General features: G+C 34.2%; 1 protein-coding gene across 2 annotated transcripts in view; it reads right to left on the reverse strand.

Moving 5' to 3' along the window:
• LOC140450217 (phospholipid-transporting ATPase ABCA3-like) overlaps positions 1 to 23,721 on the reverse strand; it is a 372,486-nt gene that overhangs the window by 314,237 nt on the left and 34,528 nt on the right. Inside the window, exon 1 of one of the 2 annotated variants that reach the window (XM_072543706.1) lies at positions 7,078 to 7,298. The exons of the other annotated variant lie outside the window; for it this stretch is intronic. Coding sequence (XP_072399807.1) covers positions 7,078 to 7,264 — 187 coding nt within the window. The 5' untranslated portion in view covers positions 7,265 to 7,298. Of the gene's footprint in view, positions 1 to 7,077; positions 7,299 to 23,721 lie in introns of those variants that run through there. 2 annotated transcript variants of the gene reach the window in all.

The following is a 23,721-nucleotide window of genomic DNA, read 5'->3' on the forward strand; positions in this document are numbered from 1 at the left end:
TCCCATTTCCCGTCAAACCCTCTCTCCAGTAATAACAAATTAATGACAGTAATAAAAATTCCAATCAGTCTATCGCGACCTATATTTCTTTTAGCGATGACTACTTCTTAGCACCTTGTAAATGACATGGCAGGTTTTAGGAACTATATAGCTTAATGCTTGTGGTGAAATAATAGTTGAATGCTTCAGGTCTTCATAACTCCTTCCAGTCACAAAAAATTGCAATGTTGTCGTTAATCTTTCATGTGGTGTTATTTCATGATCGTATCCTACTTTTGAATCAAAGGTGATACAAGAGATAAAAGGTTTAAATACGTCTGTTTATCCATTGTAAGATAATTGTGCCAGTCACGTGGATATTTTTTCAGCTCACTTACTAAGTTAATGTAGATTTCCTTTTCATCAAACATTGTTTACACCACACCGCACGTTTTTTTATTCGAGATTTACTTTTTTTCACAAGAACAAAAACGGCTAAATCGAGCGTATCGTCGTCCGCGCTCGACATATTTTATTACGCAAAAGCAGAATAGGTGATAATACATTTGGGTTAAGAAATAGCTTAGTACCAGGGAGGAACTGTTTTTTATGAACGGGTTAAAAATTTGTATGTTGTTAAGATTCCGAAATAATGTACACGTCTATTTTGTCTTACACTTAGAAAACTGCCTACAAGCAGCAGGAATAAAACACAACGATATAAAACTGCTAAAATATCTATACTACAATCGACGTGGAGTACGACAAGGCTGCGTTTTGTTACCTGGTCCTTTTAATATATACTCTGAAGAAATTTTCAGGAAGGCTTTGCATGATCAACAGGAAGGAGTAGGAATATGCGAAACAAATAAATAACAATATTAGATTAGATACGCTGAGGATACGGTCATTCTAATAGATAACTTAAAAGACCTCCAAACATTAGTAAACTCTGGTCGATGAAGCAAGTTAAATATAGGCCTAAAAATAAACGTTTCATGATGATACATTAGCACGACCCTCATTCCCCGGCGGTTCCAATTTCTCTGACCAAGGTGGCCGTCAGAACAGAGTTGGAGCAGAGGGTGATAAGAATCACCGGAATAGACCAGTCCACTATGATAAACAACAAATGCATATATGTGCCTATAACGTACAAACTCCATAAACAGAATCATTAATGATAAAACTGGAGGAAGAACTAAAACAGATAAACTGAAATGTAGTCGGTATAAGCGAAGTTAGGCGTCGAGGAGGAGACCAAATATTACTTAAGTCTGGAAATATGTTCTATTTCAGAGGAAACAAATATTCATCTGTCGGAGGAGTTGGTTTTTTAATCCATAAAAAATGGGCACCAAACATAATTACAATAAAAAGTGTATGTACCAGAGTCATTTATCTTATTACTTTAATAAATCCAAGATACAAACTTAAAATGAATCTAAAATCTGAAACAAATTTTAGAAAAAACACTGGAATATAACATTGATACTCATCACATATTTATAGATTGTAAAGCAGCCTACGACTCTGTGAATAGAAGAGAAATATTCAAAGCAATGAAAGATCTAGGAATACCAAATTAGTTGGTAAATTTAATAAAAGTAACTCTTAAAAAAGTTGAATATAGAGTACGAATTCAGGGGGAACTGTCTGAACCTATTAAAACAAATAACGGGATGCGCCAGGGAGACCCTCTCTCCTGTATACGGTTCAATCTTTTCTAGAAAAAGTAATAAGTATGTCACAAATGATAACCATTAGTTCAATATATAATAAACCAGTGCAAATCTTTGCCTATGCTGTTGATATCAATATTGATGGAAGAACGAAAAACGCAGTACGAGAGGCTAGCATTAAAAGAATTAGCTTCAAAAATGGGTGTAATAATAAACACCAACAAAACGAAGTAAATGAAAATAAGCACGCAACCAAAAATCCTACGACCACTTGTTATAGAAAACGACGTCATCGAAGAAGTGAACGAATTTGTATACCTGGGAGCTCTCATTAACACTGCAAATAATACTACCACAGAGATAAACGGCAGAATTTGCACGGCCAACAGATGCTACTTTGGGCTCAAACTCCTTCAATTATATCGAGAATTATAAAAATAAAAATCTACAAAACAATAATATGTGTCCTAACATACGGTTCAAAAACCTGGACTTCGCAAAAAGTAATCAAAACATGTTTCAAATGTTTCATTAGAAAGAAATGTTTCAGATGTTTCAAAAGAAAAGTACTAAGGCGAATCTATGGAGCAATGAATGACAATGAAGTATGGAAAAGACGATACAACTTCGAACTTTATAGAATATACCAGGAACCAGATATCGTAAAACATATTAAGATAGGACGTCTGAGGTGGATGTGGATAAGGCATGTAATGCGGATGGAACAAAATGACCCAGCTAGAAAAACACTCCTTGATAAACCCATTGGTCATAGAAGAAGAGGGAGACCTAGAACAAGGTTCCTTGATAACATCGATGAAGACATGAGAAATATGGGAATATATGTGTTTGGCGGTGGAAGATGTTGGATAGGGACGACTGGAGAAAAATTCTTGAGGAGGCTAGGACTCATGCAGGGGTGTAAAGCCAGAATGATGATGATGACAAACTTAAAATGATAAAGGCTTACGCACCAACAACGAGCCACTCAGATGTGGAGATTATTCAATTTTATAAAGATATCAGAGAAGCTATCCAAACTTCAAAAACCCATTATAGAATGATATTTAGAGATTTCAACGTTAAATTGAGATTCAAATAAGATGAGGCAGAATCTTCTATATAAAACTTTGGATTTGGTAATAGAAATGAAAAAGAAAACAGGCTAAGTGACGTCCTACATCAGGAGAATTTTTTTGTGAAAAACCTATTCTTCAGAAAAAAACCCAACATCCAAAGAACAAAAAATAAGATTGATTTTATAATAATAATCGGAAAGTTTAGGATGTAACAGTTTTGAATAAATTTTCAACAGGGAGTGACCATAGAGTAATTAGAGCAACAACCACTTGTAAGATTGAAGTCGAAAGAACAAAAATCATCCTCAAAAAGAAGAGTGGAAGATAGATGTTACCACAAGATGTAATACTTTATAAAAAAAAACATTAGGACTACTTTGGCTATACATGAGACTATCAGCATCAATGAAATGAACAGTAATATTATTCAAACATTAAAAGAAGGTGAAAAGAAATACTGTACTCGTGCTGAAAACAAAAACAAAAAATAAAACCACAGCACAAAACATCCTCTAGAGGAAAGAAAAAAACTTAGAGAAAATCAGGATCATAACAAAAATGAACTAAGAATCTTAAATAGGAAAATTAAAAATAAGGTTAGAAAGGATCTGAAATGATATAATACGATGGAAACAACTATAGTAATAGAATAAAAGAAAAGCTTAAAAGTACTCAGACAGAACATGTCCATTGGAAGAAAAAACATTCACAAATTAAGAAATTAACAGGGGCAACTCATTGAGGATCAAGATCAAATTATGAACACTATAGAGAGTTTTTATAGTCAACTATACAAAGAACAGCAATGAATCCGGAGTAGATCATTACCAGAGCTAATTAATCAGGGTTCTGAAATTTTAACTGTCACCCAATGAAGTTCGAAGGTCAATACAAGAAATAAAAAACAATAAGTCCCCCAGAGGCGATGAAATAGTGGCAGATGCCTTTAAAACAGCTGGAAAAGGATCATGGCAGCTTCTTGCTTAACTATTCACTAGACGTCTGTGGGAAACAGAAACAGAAATTATCCTACCTCATAAAAAAAGCAATGCTACGCACCTTAGAAACTACACATCCATAAGTCTACTTTTCAATATTTATTAACTATTTACAAAAATAATAACGAGACGAATAGAAAATAAATTGGAATTTTATCAGCCCAAAGAACAGGTGAGTTTTAAAAAAATCTGCAGAACAAACGAACACCTATTGGTAATACAAAATCTTAGAGAAAAATGTATTGCATATAAAAAGTACTAGCTTTATTATTTTTAAATTATAAAAAGGCCTTTGACATCATAAATGAACAAAAAATATTATTATCATAAATAAGCACATATACCAAAACACAACAGCTAGTGACGGAGTGATCGTCAAACTCAGAAATTCCAAATACATCGTGGAGTACGTCAGGGGGATACCATATCACCGAAACTGTTCACTACACTTTTGGAATATACAGGGATGAGTGCCTTAAGAACCGGCAAAATAACGCAAAAGATAGAAAACATAATACGTTGTGAAATAAAAGGAGATGCAAGTAGTAGAGGTGAGAAATTATCGATATAAACCTATAATTTACTTTACATTACATTAGATCTATCGAAAGTTTCCCACCTTTAGACCTTAGCTTATGAGCTGGTTGACTTTAGTCATAGTAATACGTATCACGTAATGTAAGTAAAAACAGTTCAAGTACGAGTATGTTTTTATCCAAAATTAAAGTATTGATCAATAATAAACTGTGATTTGAGACGTCGCATACACTCTTCTCAATACAGAATTATCATAGCTATTATTCTGTATTTATCAAATTACTACTAATTAAACTGTTTACTTACATTTACTTTATTGCCTTCAATCAGTTTTTACTTTATGCGAAATTTAAAAAATGTTAATGTTCGACGTCATACTTGTAATATTATGACTGAAGTCAACTAGCTCATAAGCTAACGTCTAAAGGTGGGAAACTATCAATAGTCCTAATGTAATGTAATGTAAATTAGAGGTTTCTATCGGTAACTTCCCACCTCTACTACTTTCATCTCTTTATTTCACAACGTATTATGTTTTCTATCTTTTGCGTTATTTTGCCGGTTCTTAAGGCACTCATCACTGTATATGTAAAAGGACAGAACTTACCGACAAGGGCGTAACCATAAATGGAGAAAAGATTACCCACCTGAAGTTTGCAGATGATATGGTGCTCATAGCTAATTGGATAGATAAAGCCAAACAACTTTTAAATCAGCTCTATCTTTCCTTGCTAGAAGGAGGATTGAAAATAAACATATTTAAAACCCTGATGGTGACAAATCTTATAGTTAGCGAAGATATATACGTAGATGGTAATGGCCTATAAAAACCTAGGTTGAGCTTCTTTGTCGTATAAGACTGACTTGGATAGCCTTCGGCAAGTTGAACCACATTTTTAAATCGTCAGACATACCAATATATCTTACAAGAAAAACCTTTAATTAGCGTATTTTGCCAGTGTTGACTTACGGAGCGAAAACGTAGACTATGGCAAGAAGAACAGTAAAAAAGATCCGTAAGGCTCAAAGGGCGATGAAGCGTGATATGGTGGGAGTTTCAATTCGAGACAAGATCCCAAACTGCCAGCTACGATGAGGATCGCGAGTGGCTGATGCTGTAGAGAGAATAGCAACACTGAAGTGTAACTGGGCAGGTCACGTGGCTCGAATGACAGATAACAAATGGACAAAGCGGATACTGAAATGGAGATCAAGAGATGACGCCTACCGAAGCAGAGGTCATCCACCAACATGTTGTACTGATGATCAAAACCGTTGCCAAAGGAATTGGATGCAAGACGCACAAGATCAAAATGTATGGAAAATTATGAGGAAGATCTATGTCAAGAAATGGACTCTTCTTAAGGTGCCTTCTCTATTACTGAAAGTTGGCTATAACTACAGCAAATTGCTCTCTATCTTGAGCTGTTCTTAGTATCGAATGTGTGTCCATGCCTGTCCAGTCTCTTACATTCTTCAACCAGGAGCATTTTCTTCTTCCTGGACTTCTTCTTCCTTCCACTTTCCCTTCCATTATAAGTCGTAGGAAGTTGTATTTTTCTCCTCAGTAAATATGTCCTAGATAACTCGTTTTTCTGTTTTTTACAATATTTAGGAGTTCTCTCTCAGTACCCATTCTTCTTAGCACCTCGTTGTTAGTTACGTGCTCTCTCCAAGAGATTTTCAGCATCCTTCGAAAAAACCACATCTCAAAGGCTTCTATACGCCTCATACTTGTAATTCCGAGAGACCATGTTTCCACTCCGTATAGCAATGTGGAATAAATAAACGTTTTTACAAATTGGTATCGGATATCCAACGATAACGTAGAGTTTATTAGGAATTTTTTCATTCGTTCAAATGAGGACCTAGCATATTCTATACGAGCACGTATTTTGACCTCGTTGTCAAGATCGTTTGTTATCCAGCAACCAATATACTGGAATCTTTGTACTGGTAAGAAATGGACAAGCGAAGATTTAATGATGATGTAGATCAGTATAAGCTTTGTCTATATATGAGGAGGATAGAACGTGTAAACAATTTTGAATACCATAACAGCTGGTTTAATGTGAATGGTAAATCTGATGAAAAGATACTAACCAGGCCAAAATTGTAATGTCGCGGAAGGCTTTTGTAACACAGACACCAGTCCAATGTATATTTGTGAGGTAGGCCTAACATGTTGTGTGTGGTACAATGCGGATCAAATTGAAAACCTTTGAATTGTAGTGCCACCTCATGATCCGAAAAATATCGTTGGCCTCGCATACATCCATTGAAGATGTTCTTCAAATTATGAATACAGATCGACTGCTATGAAATAATATAAAAAAAAGGAAAACACAATACTTTAGCCACATAGTTATAGGACCTAAATACCATCTACTTTGCCTTATAATACAAGGAAACGTTAAATGAAAAAGATAAATAGTCCAAGAGAAGCTCTGATGGTTGCGTTAAATTAGGCAGTCGTGTGGTTTTAGTCAAGAAAGATTTCGATAAATTGTAAGCATGATGTTTATAATTAAAGTGCCAATTACAGTGTTAAAGAATGCCCTTTTAGGCAGAAAATGAAAGAAAAGAAGAGAACGTTTAAAAAAATATGTTGGGAAGAAGTCAAAGACGTCCGAGTTAATTAGAATTATTAGCAACAAGGAAGATTATAGAGTCAGCAAAAGTTATTTAAAAAATGATATCTAAAAGTAGTTATAAATTTAGATAAAATAAAGGATCAATGCTACAACAAAATGAAATTCACTAAAGATATAGTTTCTAAAAATAATTTCGAGAAACGCTTACCTTTAAAGACGCCATTATAATCAATTTTCTCGTCTTCTTTATCAACTAACAATGTATATAAATGTCCTTTGGTAGTTTTCCTAATGCTATTAGAATTTAAAGTATCTTCGCTTTTATCACAATCTTTTAGAATGCTGTAAGCAATATTTTTTCTATATGTAATAGATTTTATCATCCCAAAAACCATTTTTTTTTAATTTAAACACGTATACGAAATTATTGCGATTAACACTTTAAATGGCATTCGTTTTGTTATCGGCTATATTGCATATAAAAAGTGTATTCATGAATATTTACGAACCGTAAAAGAAAAAACTATAAAGTTTAGGAAAGCCATAGTCGTCACGATTTTCCTTCTTCGTTTAGTAATTAAAAATTATTTTAAAACATTTTAGGTAAAATTTCACAGCATAATTATTACCAATACGAAAATTAATAGAATAAACCGATCCATTTTACAATTCATCAACCATCTCGAGTAGCACAGACTACACTAAAACAGTCGTACTACAAAGTTAAAGGGTAAAAACTATTTAATGATCTAAATAAGAATATATGTGACAACAACGATTCAGCCAAAGTCGAATATATTTCAATCAAATATGTAAGAAACTTTGTAGTCGATCAGAGGTGTGCATACCCCTTCGTTATCATAGTAAAATTTTAATGTCCAGGTAAAAAGACCTCATTTAATTTCGTTCAAACATAAACATTTAAATGATAATCTCTCAAGATAAATAAGATGAAAAGAACTAAAAATTCTGCCAAAATGACAAATTACAACTAACAGTCATGGCCCCAAAAACTGTTTTAAATTTATACATGCATGCATATATAATAGAAGAAGTGTATCGTTGTCGGATAAGTAACCTTTATTGAAATGAAAAACTTTTTTTTCCAGAAACTTTTTTAATTTTTAAAAAAACTTATTTGAAAAATCCTTTATAAAAGGTTTATTTATATAAAAGACCCTTTTGGGCTACATCACAGAACGTTTTCGGAATGACTCCTCCTCCTTCTAAGTGCCTTCTCTGTTGAGGTTGGCAATCATGGTATGGCAAATTTCTCTCTGTTCTGAGCTTGATGAATTAATTCATTTTCTTTTGTGTGGGTCCAATCTCGTAGCCAAGATTTTTTCTTTTGTCCTATGCCCCTTTTACCTTCAATCTTGCCTTCTAATATTACCTGGAGCTGCTCAAATTCCCTATGGCGCAGTATGTGTCCTAGATATGACGTCTTTCTAATTTTGATAGTATTGACCAGATGAGGGCGTGTGTTGATTGCTCTCAGTACTTCTTCATTTGTAGTTCTGCTGGTCCAGCTTATTCTTAGCATTCGGCGGTACATCCACATTTCAAATGAATTTAATTTGTTGACGTCATACTGTTTTAATGTAAAGGTCTCACAGCCATATAGTAGTAGAGACCACACATAACACTTTAGTGTTCTCAATCTTATTGAGACTGATAGCTTGGGGTTACAGAGCATTTTACGCATATTTATGAAACCAGATCTTGCTATTTCAATGCGTCTTCTAATTTCTTTTGAGTGGTCTAGTTGAATGTTTAGTTCCCTGTCCAGGTATATGAAGCTTTCGGCTATTTCATCATTAGTGCTTTTACCAGGCGTATATATCTGTAGAGCCACTCAATATACGGGTAAAAACTCTTTAAATGTTATTAAATTAGTTTTAACCCTGTATCTGGTCCTGTAGCTTTTTGACTACATCAATTTTAAACGATAATTTCAATAGCATAGTGCTTTACATACCCTATCTAGAAAGGTTGCCGTTAAACTACAACGTCTTGTATTATTGTTAAGGCTGGCAACACCATCTATTACAAAGTTTGAGAATTTGTATTGCAATAGGTATGGCCGAAAGTGAACAGCTATGTGCGTACATGCTTCTTAAAAGTCAATAAATATTGCATCATAAAAGTAAGTAAAAACCTTTCTTGTACAATATTTTGGCTTTAGTAAAAGTTGTTATAACGGTATGTGTATATAACGGTAAAATCTGCATTTAAAAACTATCTAGTTAAAAAGCAACATTGCCAGTTTTGTCAGCAATATAGCAAGTTTTTGTTTGTTGTAGATTTTACAAAGAAAACTATTTTTTATTGTGGATTTTAAGACAATCATGTTTTATGGGAAGAAAAAAAAACGCTTGCAATAACTCCAGTAGATCCAAATATTTCAGATATTTCCAATTTATCTGATTCGGAAGAAAATCATTTGCAACACGAAAATATTTTCGAAAACTCTTATGATGAAACAGGTCCAAACAATATGGTTATACAAGAAATAGATAAATATAGAGAAGCTGATGAGGAAGGAACAAACGAGGAAGAGAAAGTTGTACGAAGAAAAAAAAGCAAAAACAGATCCTACCCATTTCAATTGGACAGAAGATGATATTACAACTACTTCCATTTCTGATCCAGATCGATTTTTCAGTGAAAAGGATTTTACGCCTTTGGAGTACTTTACCAAGTTTGTAGCGTTTTATATTTAATATCTATATAATAGTATAAATTCTGTTTTAAGTTTTGTATTCAGATGTTTTAAAATATAGATGTTTTGTCTCTGTTACAGTTACATAGTCAGGTAGAAAATTATTCCGGTTAAGGCTAGGAGGCGAGGACATTTAAAATAATCAATAAAATGCGTGTTGTTTATCTCGTAGTAAAGACGTATTAACGCTGAGAATATTTTTTTTGTCTTTATTTACATTAAAATCCCCCTATTCTCTGTATGTATTGTGAGGTAAAAAATTTCCAGTTACCCAATTTAAAAGTAAATTTTTCAAGATGTTATTTTGTCGGTTCGTTGCTAAGAACGAGGTCAAGAGGGGTATTTTGTTTGTTTAGTTTCGTAGACCACAAACTGGCTGGAGACGTGAAGGGAAATTATTTGGCGTTGAATTTGTAAAATGTAAGGCAGAGAGAGGTCGAGCAAGAGCATTCAAACGAGAAGGACGTTTGGCGGATTTTGAATCCACAGCCAATTCTTTGTGTGTAATGTTTTAAGACCGGTTAAGGTGATAATACTCTTTGCATAATGGCAGTTTAGAACAGAGTAATCATCGTAAGATTTATGCAGTGTACCGGAGACTATGAAATTTTGAAGAGTAATATATAGGGTGTCCCCACCAGCTTTTTTTGTTTGCCTGCTCGTTCCAACCCCATTTACGTCTTACATCGTCGTTCCTGAGTATAGAAATGGTTTCCTTTGTTTCTGTGGAGAATTTGTCCGGTTAGTTTCAATCTCAGAGATGTAGCAAGTTTCTTTTTTAAGTGAAATAAGTGAAAATAAGGTAACATTCAATATATCATTTTTTCCAAGTATAATACACATTTTTTTTTAAATAACAATAATTGCTTTCATAACAATTTAAAAATTGTAATATGTATGGTTATTCTGTCAATCTATTTGTTCTTTGTCATCAAGATTAAATGTGACATCTGACAGCTAGCTTTAATTTGTTTTTTTGTTGTGACAATTTTTAATTTGCTTGTATAGAAAAGATGTTTTATAGAAATATAGAAAAGATGTTTTATAGAAAAGGTTAAACGTTACGATATCTTCATTTATAAAGATATCTTTGATTTTAATAATCTAATTTGGTCATATTAATAAATAACCTAGGAACCATTTCGAAAATTTTTTTAGCAATCTCCTTTGTAAACAGATAAGCACGTAAGTTTTTGTTAATTTTGTTATTATGTTATTTAGTATGCTTCTTGTGCAATCTGTATTTTTGATAACTTTTTGTTTGAGACAAAAATAAACGTTTGATTTGTTTCTCTGATCCATTTTTTTATTTATTTTAGAAAAATCTCCTAACCTTTTTTGTGTTTACTTTTTTTTAGGAATTAAGAGCCTTTTTTTCTTTCCTCCAGCAAGATTAGGATTCTTCGAAGCGGCGCCCTTATTTTAAAATTGCTAGAAGCCCTTTCTTGTTATCCATTTTTGCCCAGTTGTCCAGGAGATTTGTGTAAGTATCCCTTTATTTCATTTTTTGGTAGTTACCCCAATCCAACCCCCTTGTCATTTACTTACCCACAACCCCAGCTCTCCAGTTAACCCCTGAGTGCCGTTCGCACAAGTAACGATTGTTTTGCTTGCCCTATCTTCGCCCCCATAGTTTCTGTCCCCAATTTTCTACCCCTATGTTCTTACCCTGAGGTAGGCAAAATAATTTCGTTACAAGTTGTTTTTACTTGACGTTATTGAAAATATCATGTACCAGTCTAATTTGTACAGAACATAGATAAGAGGAAAATCCATAAACACTTCGCCTCGTAAAATAACAGATTTCTTATCCATTTTATTATTGATGTTACGATTGACGAAACCAAAGGTCAATATTTCAAAAATTTCAAATGATCACTTTTGGATTCAGTCAGATTTAATTGTTAGAAACATCAATTTGAAAATCAGTATTCCATAGACGAAACTATGCTTGCATATAAAGGTACTTGTTTAGGGAATCTCAGGCAATATATTCAAAATAAGCTTCATAAAAGGAGATAAAAAATGTTTGTTCGAGCTGGCGTGTCTGGCTACATTGCCGATTTTATTGCATACCAAGGAGCTTTCACATTTTCTGAGTTGTACAATACTCTAAACGCGCTTACTGAAAAAGAATCGTCTTTTGGTGTAGGTGCTAGCGTTGTTATAAGTTTGAGCAAAACCATTTCTGATTTCTTAAATTCAGTAATGTTTTGCGACAACTGGTTTTCCGGTTTGGAGCTTTTTATTTATCTGAAGGAAAAATATGAAATACTAAGTTTGTGAACAATTAGGCGAAACAGCATTATCGGATGTATAATGGAAAGCGACAAGGAAATCTCGAAACGTGGCAGAGGATCATATATGTATAAATCTGATATCGAAAAGGGAATTATTGTTACCAAATGGACTGACAATAAATGTGTACTTTTAGCAAGTACTTTTTGTAGGACTCAACCCCTAACTTATGTACAAAGATTCTGTAAAACTGAAAAAAGAAGAGTAAATGTACCCTATCCCTCTCTAATTACCCAATATAACAAGGACATGGGAGGGGTTGATAAAGCAAACTCTTTACTTGGGACGTATAGAAGTCTAAGTAGAGCCACGAGATGGTATTTTCATATTCTGACGTGGATATATGTGTTATAAATAGGGATTCTCTATAAAAATGACTGCACTGCTCTGAAAGAAAAACCTATACTTTGAAAGAATTTAGACTACAACTAGCAAGTTCTCTCTCACGCAAAAGAAAAAGAAGTAAAAGAGGTAGACCTTCCCTGCAGAATAAAAATTAAATTCAATCTCCTCTTGCACTAAGACCAGATAAAGCCACTACGCAGGATTCAGTTGCTCATTGGCCCAAACATATCATCAAGGATAGGTATAGGTATTGTATACGACTATTTGGCAGCATTTTATATATTCTTCTTACATACTTTCATTTTACATGTTTTATTGTTAATTTTTTATTCTAAATAAACATAAAATATTTGATAGTCTAATTTCTACCTCACCTTACAGCTTAGCTCTAAGAGACTGTACCTCAAACTGGCAACGCAACTTTGTAGTTACAAATTCAAAAGTAGTCACTTTCTTTTAGTTTTATTTTTATTGCTTATCGTTTGTGGTGTCAAACTGACACCATAAATTAAATTTCATATTTTTTTATATATATTTGAAACACTTTGCCAGATACAGGATTAAGTTACATTGTTGCCGATAATATTATAGGATATTTAAGTCTTAAAACTGTCAAACTGGGGTTGCTGGCCTTGAGCTGTAGTCTCTAAGTGTGGTGTAGTGTTACACGTCTGAGTGCAGAAGACACTTCAGTTAATTGTGGTTATGTTTAGTTTTCCCGCTATAATGTGGGTATTGTATTAATTAGTTAATAAATAAATATTCAGGTATTTCTGAATTACTATCTACTTAAATTAAATAGCAAGATGTAATCATTGGCGACGAGGATATTACGAGTTACTTTACGTCCGTATTAAGTATCCATGTGCAGTAAAGACTGTTTTAAGTAGCAGTCTCATTTTAAACCGGTGTCACGCCTATTGATTAATATGTGAGGACACGGAACAATTTGAAAAAATTCTAGCATAACAATAAACACAAAACTGGTAAGGGCACTCATTTTTCCCACAGCCACATATGCATCCGAAACGTGGACCTTAAAGAAAGCGAATAAAAATAAACTAGACGCTTTTGAAATATGGGTATACCGCCGCATGTTAAGAATATCCTAAATTGATCATCGCACTAACGTATCGATATTAGAACAACTTAAAGTAAAGGATAGATTGCTTAAACAAATACAACAAAGATATTTTCAGTATTTTGGACACATTGCTAGAAGAACAGGTACGATGGAAAAACTGATAGTCGAGGGTAGAGTTGAAGGAAAGAGACCTAGGGAAAGATCTTTAAGCCGTTGGGTAGATCAAACAAAAATATTGATTAACCAAGGGTTACATGAAGCCGAACAACTAGCCCAGGACAGGGAAGCATGGAAGGAAATCGTAAAAAAAACTGTAAAGGCACACACAAGGAGAACACGGAGAGGTCTTTGGTCCCACAGGCGACCCAGGTATACCAATTAGTAAACTCCGTAGGAAACTTACATATGCCAGCGTTTCGATAGTACTAATTTAACGTGGAAAGTTTATACTCAGGTTTTCAAGAACAAAATAAAAGTGCATATTGTTGAGGAAGATAAATGGCCCCGGTATTTGTTAACCTATATAGGGTGTGACATTGTGTTATTAGTAACAGAGTTATGCTTCCCAGAAAAGGTGGATAATAAAACCTATCAGAAATTGGTGAAAATGGTGAAGAAACATCTTGAACCTGACCATTCTGAAATGGAAGAGACCTATAAATTCATGTTAAGGGTCAAGAAAGAGTCAGACAGTATCACGGAATATCTGGTTGCTCGAAAATCTTTGAAGAGAACGTGAAATTTTAATAATTATCTAGATAGAGCCCCCAGAGATAAATTTGTCCACGGGTTGAGAAATCAATAAATTATTAGGAAGGTATTTTCCGAAGTAAATCTCAGTTTCCAGCAAGCTGTTACCGTTGTCTAAACCATGGAACTGGTAGAGAGTGAGTCTCAGATGGTAGCACGAAAAGAAGAGTGTAGAGAAATAAACAAAGTTAAATTTTGAACTAAGGAGAATAAGTTTGCCAGCATGGTTTGTAATTGTTGTGGTAAAAAAGAGCATATAAAGCCAAATTGCACGTTTAATAATGATAACTGTCATAAATGTAAAAAAAAGGACACTTAGCTTTGGTTATAATAACAAAAGTGTCAGCGAGAATAAGAAGAAGCCATTTGTAAGGCAAAGGCAAGGATAAAGTTTTATTAATCACCTCAAAGTGAAGAACTTTAGTGCAGATAGGCAGGCACAGCGTTCTGAAGCGGAAGAAAGCTATTCAAATGTACTCTGAAGAAGTAGATGTTGTTCAAGAAAGTTAAAACATCTTTGGTGGTTTGTCTGACAGTTTTAGTGAGTATAGTGAAGTGCAGTTTTGTGCAGACAAGCGTAAAGTAGAGAATTGAGTTATTATGCAGATGACTAAGCTGAGGGAAAAAAGCCAGGTGCATGGGAGGTAAATTTAAATATTAATGGTACTGATGTATTGTTTGAGATTTATTGTGGCGCTGATGTTACTTTAATATGTGAAAGGTATGTCAAAATGTATTTACCTGATTTAAAGTGGAAAAAATCTAATTTAAAACAACAGAAGTTAATGTTAAGTCTTTAGGTAAAAGTTATTTAGCACCTTTATTTATTGTAGAAAAGGGGATCGGTTTAATTCTATTAATATTAACTAGCCTTTTATAGCCTGTTAAGAAGAAGAAGCCTTTTATAAAAAGAACCAGGCAAATGAGAAAAATATTAAAGTTCTAGTGGTTAAAAGTCAATTTGAAAATGATGTACAGTTATTGCTAGATAAGAATAAAAATTTATTCTCGAATCCACCTGGTGAAATAAAAGGTCCCCTGGTTAAAAATTAAAAATGAAGCCCGACGCTGTTCCTAAAATGTGTAAGCCAAATAGGATTCAATATGCCATTGAGAGTTTGTAAAAACAGAAATTAGATAAGTTAGTAACTGAGGACTATGAGAAAGCATTCGATACTATCAAACATGACAAACTCATAGAACTATTACATCCTACAGGACTTGATACTAAGGACATCCAGATTATAAAAAATCTATATTGGAATCGTTATTGGAATCAAACAGCCCACATGAAGAATGGACATATGGTGAGTGAAAACATAACCATTTCGAGAGGGGTTAGACAGGGCTGTATTCTTTCGCCACTGCTTTTCAACCTGTGCACGGAACAAATATTTCTAGAGGCACTGGAGGAGTACAACGAGGGCATCAAGATTAATGGCGTACCAATAAGTAATTTTCGATATTCAGATGATACTATTATACTGGCCGATAACATTGAAGATTTACAGATGATGCTAAATAGATTAAATACAACTGGCAACCAATTTGGACTAAAGATCAATAGAAAGAAAACTAAATTTATGGTGATCAGTAAAAAGAACATTCAACATATCGACCCGAATATCGAAGCCGAACGTATTGAAAGAGTACACCGATTTAAATATCTGGGATATACAGTAAATGATAAGTGGGACCCAGACGTAGAGATTAAGATCCGAATTGAAATAGCAAGATCCAACTTCATCAAAATGAGAAAGCTCTTAAGCAACCGCCACCTAAGCGTTAACCTCCGATGGCGCGCCACGAAATGCTACGTACTCTCTACGCTACTTTACCGAGTTAAAGGGTGGACGTTAACAGCAACAATACATTATATTATGGTGTAAATAAATAAATTTTTATTGGCGGTAATTAGTTTTACTATACACCAAACAAATGCTTATGGCCCAAAAGCTATTTTGTAAGTAGTAATCTTTCTATTTGATTTATTGTTTCACATTGTTTTATTTTGCATATTATTATATTATAGACACTTAAAATTGCTATTGATGCAATGGACACAGTATACCAGTATTTTCAGGCATTGAAGTTTTACAATAAAGCACTTGGCATCTGCTGCGCATCAGGAAAAGTTGTGTTACCACCTCTTACCACTCCACCAGAACCTTTAAAATTACTTATTACTGGTGATTAAGGACAATAGCATAACATAAGAGTACAAGTGCAAAACGATCTATTGGCGCAAATATTTTCCAAACCTTTGGGGATATTGGAAACGGTAAAATAAAAATGCATCCAAATAAACAATGCATCAAACTTCCAGATAAATTCTGCACTTTTGTTGAGACCAAATATGAATTTATTGTAAGTGTCTTCTGGGCTATACTGAATAATTACTTGAATCAGAATGGTCTCAATGAGCGCGCAATTTAACTATGAAATTAGAGGAACTGATAAATAATCTACCCAAACAAGACATGCATAATATCTTAGGGGATTTCAATGCAAAGATTGGGAAGGATGCAACGTACAAATCAACAATAGGTAACCATAGTCTGCACGATGTCAGCAACGATAATGGAACAAGGTTAATAGACTTTCCAGCGTCCCACAACCTACTAATAAAATCGACAATGTTCGAACACAAGAAAATACACAAACAAACATGGGTCTCCAACGACGGCGTCACAAGAAATCAGATCTATCATGTTCTAGTAGATGCCAGAAGGGGTAGTAACTGTCTAGACGTAAGAAGCCTAAGAGGTGCTGATGAAGACACGGATCATTTTATGGTAAAAGCGAAGATAAGGACAAGAATAGCGTCCAAAAAAACACACAAGAATACACCAACACAATTATGGACTACCGAAGTTCTACGTAATAAGGAGACAGAACAGAAATTTCAAAAGGCTATAAAAATCGCTCTTACACAGACAGAAGACTATAACAACATAGACTCAGCTTGGAAAAATATCAAATTAGCTCTGACAAACGTATCAGATGAAATACTAGGATACAAAAAGAAAACAACAAAAAAATGGTTCTATGATGAATGCCTGAACTCCATAACAAAAAGAAATATGGCTAGAAAGAACGTGCTACAAAACCCCTCGCACAACAACAATGAAATGTATAGATAAAGAAGAACAGAGACAAGAAAACTAATGAAAAGGAAAAAGAGGGAGTATCAGAAACAAATAATCAGAGATATAGAAGAAGAAAGAAAGAACAAACAAGCGAGACAGTTCTTTAAAGGAGTTTTAGATATGAAGACCAGATACCAAGCAAGAACAAGAAACTTCTTTTAAAACGACAGCTTATCACTGATGACAAGGATATCCACAAAACCTGGAAGGAATACTTCTATCAACTATTGAACGACCAATCTAGAAGAAATACATCAAACATAGAGGTACATACATCTGAAATAGAAGACCAATATCCGACATACGAAGAAGTAACACAGGCAGTTAAAAAACTTAAAAATAATAAGACACCAGGTAGCGATGGTATAAACCGCAGAGTGCTTAAACATGGAGGAGAAGCGTTGTACAGTTCTATATACAAGCTAATTCAAGACATTTGGCGAGAAGAAACAATGCCAGATGAATAGAAAGAAGGAGTTATTGTACCAATACACAAAAAAAGGAAACAAAAAGCAATGTACTAACTACCGGTGAATAACACTCCTAAACACCACCTACAAAATCCTTGCAAACATCCTGCTAGAAAGGACCAAAACATACACAGAAGGAATCGTAGGAGATTATCAATGCGGATTTAGACCGGGCCGCTCTACCATTGACCAGATATTCACAATAAAACAGACAATGGAAAAATGCTGGGAGTTTCATCGTGAGCTTCATCCGATGTTCATAGATTTTAAACAAGCATTTGATAGAATATGCAGGGCCAGACTGTGGACAGCGTCCACAGACACTGACACAGCGTAGAATGTGCAGGAACTTGGCTTTCCAAAAAAACTAGTCAGGTTGATATGGATGTGTATGGAACGGTTACGATGTAAGATGAGAGTTGAACAACGATACTCTGAGACAGTTGAAATAAACAATGGCCTAAAACAGGGAGATACACTTTCACCACAACTCTTCAACTTAGAAAATCCACAAGGAAAATAAATTCCTGCAGCTGGCTGTATACCATATATCACAAAAAGAGGTTTAAATCTTTGTATGTAGGTATATTTAAAAACCCTTAAAAGGGCTACATCAAAAAACACAAACGTTTTCGGAATAATAATTCCATCATCAGGTTAAAAAGCAGGTTAACATGCCTGAGCCACCAAAATGAAGTTAAATCTAATAAAGTATTAAACATCACTCACTTTTAAACAACATGTACATTTTTTGGTAACTTTAATTTTTTGTAAAGGGTTGTACCTTAATATTTTAGTGGATCAGGCATGTTAACCTGCTTTTTAACCTGATGATGGAATTATTATTCCGAAAACGTTTGTGTTTTTTTATGTAGCCATTTTAAGGGTTTTTAAATATACCTACATACAAAGATTTAAACCTCTTTTCTTCAACTTAGCTCTGGAACACATATCAGAAGTACAAGAATCGAAAAACCGAATACGGTATTTCATCGAGAAGGTCCAAACTTACTACTGAAATTTGCAGAAGATATCGATCTAATAGGAAACACACGATTAAGGATGAAGGAGACTTTCGTGAGGTTCGAGAAGGAAGCAGAGAAGATGGGGCTCCAAATCAACAAAAACAAGACGAAATATATGTATATGAGCCGCAATAACCAAAGCAGAGACAGAATCGGTCAGAACATCACCATCGATGACTTTAACTTTGAGCGCGTTAGAGAATTCAAGTATCTTGTAACAACAATAACGGATCACAAGAAATAAACAACAGGATCCAGGCCGACAACAGATGTCTTTTTGCCCTCCAAAACCTTATAAAATCGAAACAACTAACAAGACGTACGAAGATACAGGTCTATAAAACAATCATACGACCCGTTGTAATGTATGGAAGCAAAACGTGGACGATAACAAAGGCAAACGAAGAAAGACTATGTGTTTGGAAAGAAAAATCATAAGGAAGATCTTTGGCCCTGTGCTGGATGAAGCATCAGAACAATATAGGATAAGAACTAACAAATAACTCGAAGAACTTTATCCAGACGCCAACATCATAAAAGAAATAAAGTCCAGAAAACTCCAATGGGCAGGACACCTCAGAAGACATTCTGACGAACGAACAGTAAGACTAGTGTGCGAGGAAGTCCCAACTGGAAGGAGACCACGCGGACGACCTCGTCTCCGGTGGCGAGATAATATAGCAGGAGACCTAAGCACTATGGGCGTGGAGAATTGGACGACGGAGGTTGCTCAAGACAGAAAACGGTGAAGGCATGTTGTCGAGTCGGCTAAACCCTACGAAGGGTTGTAACGCCACGGACTAAGTAAGTAAATATATATATATATATATATATATATATATATATATATATATATATATATATATATATATATATATATATATATATATATATATATAAAACAACAGAACCATAGCCTTAATAACACACTCAAGTAAGGTCCTACTTCATGACATGTAATCCACGAAAAACTAGAAGGTTTTCTATTACCTACCCCAGATATTAGTATAAAAAGCCGGATTTTTTCCAGTAAAAGACTTAAGGACATCTTTAATGTCAGATAGCTAATCGCAAAAACTCGTGAGTTTAATATCACTATGTTTTTGTGCCTTGTGGACTACACAAAGGCCTTCGATAGAATAAAATAGGAGCTCATAAGGTCAATACGACTTCTTGTCCTAAGGCCTTTTTTACCGTTATATAAATTGCATTTCTTACACCAATCTTCTACATCTCGGCGACAATTGATCCAGTAAAATCTATCTCGAACTTTGGCTAGTGTTTTTGACTCCAAAATGTCCTCCAGAAAGGCTATTATGAAGTTTTTGCAACACACTTTTAATTTGTGATTTTGGCAGTACCACTTGTTGAACTGTATGTACTCCATCGGGACTTTCCCACTTCCGATATAATAGACCATTGGAAAGATACAGCGATTCCCATTGAGCTTAGTACGCTCCACTGTATTTGGTTATTTCCTGCCAAATAGTCTTTACTACATTTTTAAGCCATTCTCTTATTACTTTTAAGTCATTATCTTTTTTTTTTACTCTTTTTAAGGTTTTCAGTGGAAGTCTCATCGTTATCTGCTTAACTGAAATCTTTCGGAGACTTACTTCTTGGGTTACATTCTCACTTTCTTTAAATAAACTATCAATGTGCCAACTAGGACACTTTTTGGACCTTCGGTCATTTGGTCGTTTGTTAAATAAGTCCTCCTCCTCAATCTTTTCTCCTTCGAAAGGATGTACTGGCGTCATGTAATTTGCTTGACTATTTCTGTCTAATTATCCCTCTCCTGTGCGTGTTGTTTTGCTTCGGAGAATGAGTAACCAGTCATCTCCTTTATTTGGTCCGACCATCATACTGCTACGTTACCTTCAACTATCATTTGCTCCATACCTTCTCTTCTTCTAGTTATATCTCCAAAATATTTCAGTATATTTTGGTTGATAGTTGTGATGTGTCTAGTTTTTATGTTAAGTTCTGCTAAAATTGGAAATATCAATGCTCGAACAAGGCGTAATTTTATGGTGATGTCAGTGTTCTTGTTGCCGATCTGGCCATTGTGATGCGTCGACGGATCTCGTCTTCGCATCCTCCATTGTTAGTAATAACGGAGCCTGACAAAGTAATTAAATTGCTTGACCACTTCGTAACCTGCCATGATTCTTATCTCAGCCTGATTGTTTCTGATTATATCGATGATCATCACTTTGGTTTTCTGCATATTTATTTCCAAACCCTATTTCGTACTCACCGTATCTAGCCTATTCATAATTTATTCCAGTTTTTCTGGTGATGACGCCAATATAACAGTGTCATCAGCAGAACGTAGGTTTTTGATTTTTCTTCCTCCTATCGTTGATCCACCTTGCCATTCCCCAAAAACTTCGCATAATATATTTACTATATACAGGGTGTTTCAAAAAGGTATATCATAAATTAATCACGCATTCCGGGGACAAAAATAAATTGATTAAATCCAACTTACCTTAGTATAAAAGTGTACACAAAAAAAGTTACAACCCTTTGAAGTTACAAAATAAAAATTGTTTTTTTACATTATCTCCTAAACTACTTGACATTTCGTAATAAAATGCACACGTTACTTCCTTGTTCTGAAAGCATTTTTCATACAAAAGAAAAAAATAGTTTTTTCTAAAAACTATTTTTTTCCTAGTTGGCCATAAAATTACAATTAGTTTCTAAGGATACAATAAGTACAAACAGTTCCATCAATAATAGCAACGATAATAGTCAATAATTTGAAGCTATCATTTATTGTGCGAATAAGATTATTATTAAAAATTTTGATATTACAATGGCCTATACATTTCAGGAAATGGCATACACATTTCAGGAAATGGCAGATATGCATTTAACTTTGTGTACGTTGGATCAGATTAAATTATGATTTCAATAAACTATCGGGTATATCGCAGGTGAATGTCAAGGAAATAGTGCAGCAGCCGCAAGGCGTTATGCAGTAAAATACCCCAATCGAAATACACCCGATAGACGATTATTTCTGACCATTGATCGTCCGTCGTTTACGGGAAACGGGTACATTCCAACCGCAAGAGTAGAAGGTAAGCTACCTTCTAAGCTACCTACAGTAGAAATGGAATAACAAACCATCATAACGAGCACATTTGGGCCGACGAAAATCCTCACGCCAAAAAAACCACTCATCACCAAAGGACTTTCAAAGTTAATGTTTGGGCAGGAATTGTGGATAACAATCTAATAGGCCCAGTATTTCTTCCCAACAATAAATGGTGATAATTATTTGCAGTTCTTGGAAAACGAAGTACAAGAGTATTTGGAGAAGTCAATATTGCAATAAGGCAAAATATGTGGTTTCAACAAGATGGCGCTCCACCGCATTACAGTAATGAAGTCCGGAAATACCTTTTTAGGCAGTATACTGGTCGGTGGATTGGAAGGGGTGGTGACGCACCTATTTCTTGGCCACCCAGAAGTCCAGGTCTTAACCCCATGGACTTTTGCTTTTGGGGCTTTATGAAAGAGAAAGTGTATTCTGTAACAATAGAGGACGAACAACAATTGAGGGTTAAAATAATTGAAGCCGCAAATCAATTTCGTCAGAATAATATGATTTTTCAGCGCATTCGGTTTTCCTTATTAAAACGTTACCGAATGTGTATTGAAGAAAATGGGGATCATTTTGAACATTTATTGTAATATCATATTTATATAGGTTATAGACATTTTTTGTACTTGTTAATTCATTTAAACCATTTATTTAGTTACACGTAATTTTTTAAAGGTTAATGAAAAGGGCCGTAACTCAATAAAAACCGTTTTTTGAAAAAAGTGATACAAGGCAAAAAAATTTTAAAAATAATGTGTTAAACTAATGATGCCACAAAACTCATTTGATTTGAACGTACTCAAAAGTTTGGGGGGACTTAGGGCTGCACAACCCCCTTAAAATTTTTCTGTGCACTTAGATCTTGTTGTTTCTTTTTTATGAAAAATGCTTTCAGAACAAGAAAGTAACGTGTCCATTTTTATTACAAAATGGCAATTAGTATAAGAGATAATGCAAAAAAAAACAATTTTTATTTTGTAACTTCAAAGCGCTGTAACTTTTTTTGCGTACACTTTTGTACTAAGGTAAGTTGGATTCAATAAATTTATTTTTGTCCCCGGAATGTGAGATTTAATTTATTATATACCTTTTTAAAACACCCTGTATATATTGAATAGAATAGAGGATATTATGCATCCCTGTCGATCTCCAGATTTTAATTTGAAGTTTTTGAAACCACAATATTAACTTTTACATTAGCAGTATTATTTACATATAGTTTTTGTAATAAATAAATCAGATGTTCTGGAGTATCCATTTCTGTAAGTATATGCCACATTTTGTCCCATTTTACGACATCGAAGGCCTTGGAATTTGGAATAGTTAACAAAGCATAAATATGTTTCTGTTAAACTCTCGAGATTTTTCAATAATTGTCATAATAATAATCATGTCATGTCATTTGGGAAGATAATCAGGTGGTTTCCCGTTGCCTGCCTAATCGCAGTATTCCAGTCGGTTGAACTAAGATGTAGGTGTCGCCTGTAAGTAATTTACACTATAATATACAATACAATAAGTAATTTTATTTAAATATAGGAAAAGATATAATTCTACTACTTAGACACAATTGTACACTTTCTGTATATATATTCGATTGACTCTTAGGTTTAGAAATTAAATTTATTATTTTGATTAGAAAATCGTTTGGGTAGCCCATATTTGCCCTATGTGGACAGACCTGTATCATGTGTTTGACCGTCTGTAATATTTTAGTTTCATTAAACTCACTCTGTCCATAAATTATCTCTTATAAGTTTACTGTTTTGTTTTGCACTTATAAATGTAACAAAAGCTCATAAAATATTTATTAGTTTTAACTTCGAGAAGTTTAGTGGTTTTATTTAATCTATTAATCACGAAGTTTTCGCCTACGACGTATATACAATTT

Source organism: Diabrotica undecimpunctata, chromosome 9, assembly GCF_040954645.1.
Source record: "Diabrotica undecimpunctata isolate CICGRU chromosome 9, icDiaUnde3, whole genome shotgun sequence".
NCBI classification, from domain to species: Eukaryota; Metazoa; Arthropoda; class Insecta; order Coleoptera; family Chrysomelidae; genus Diabrotica; species Diabrotica undecimpunctata.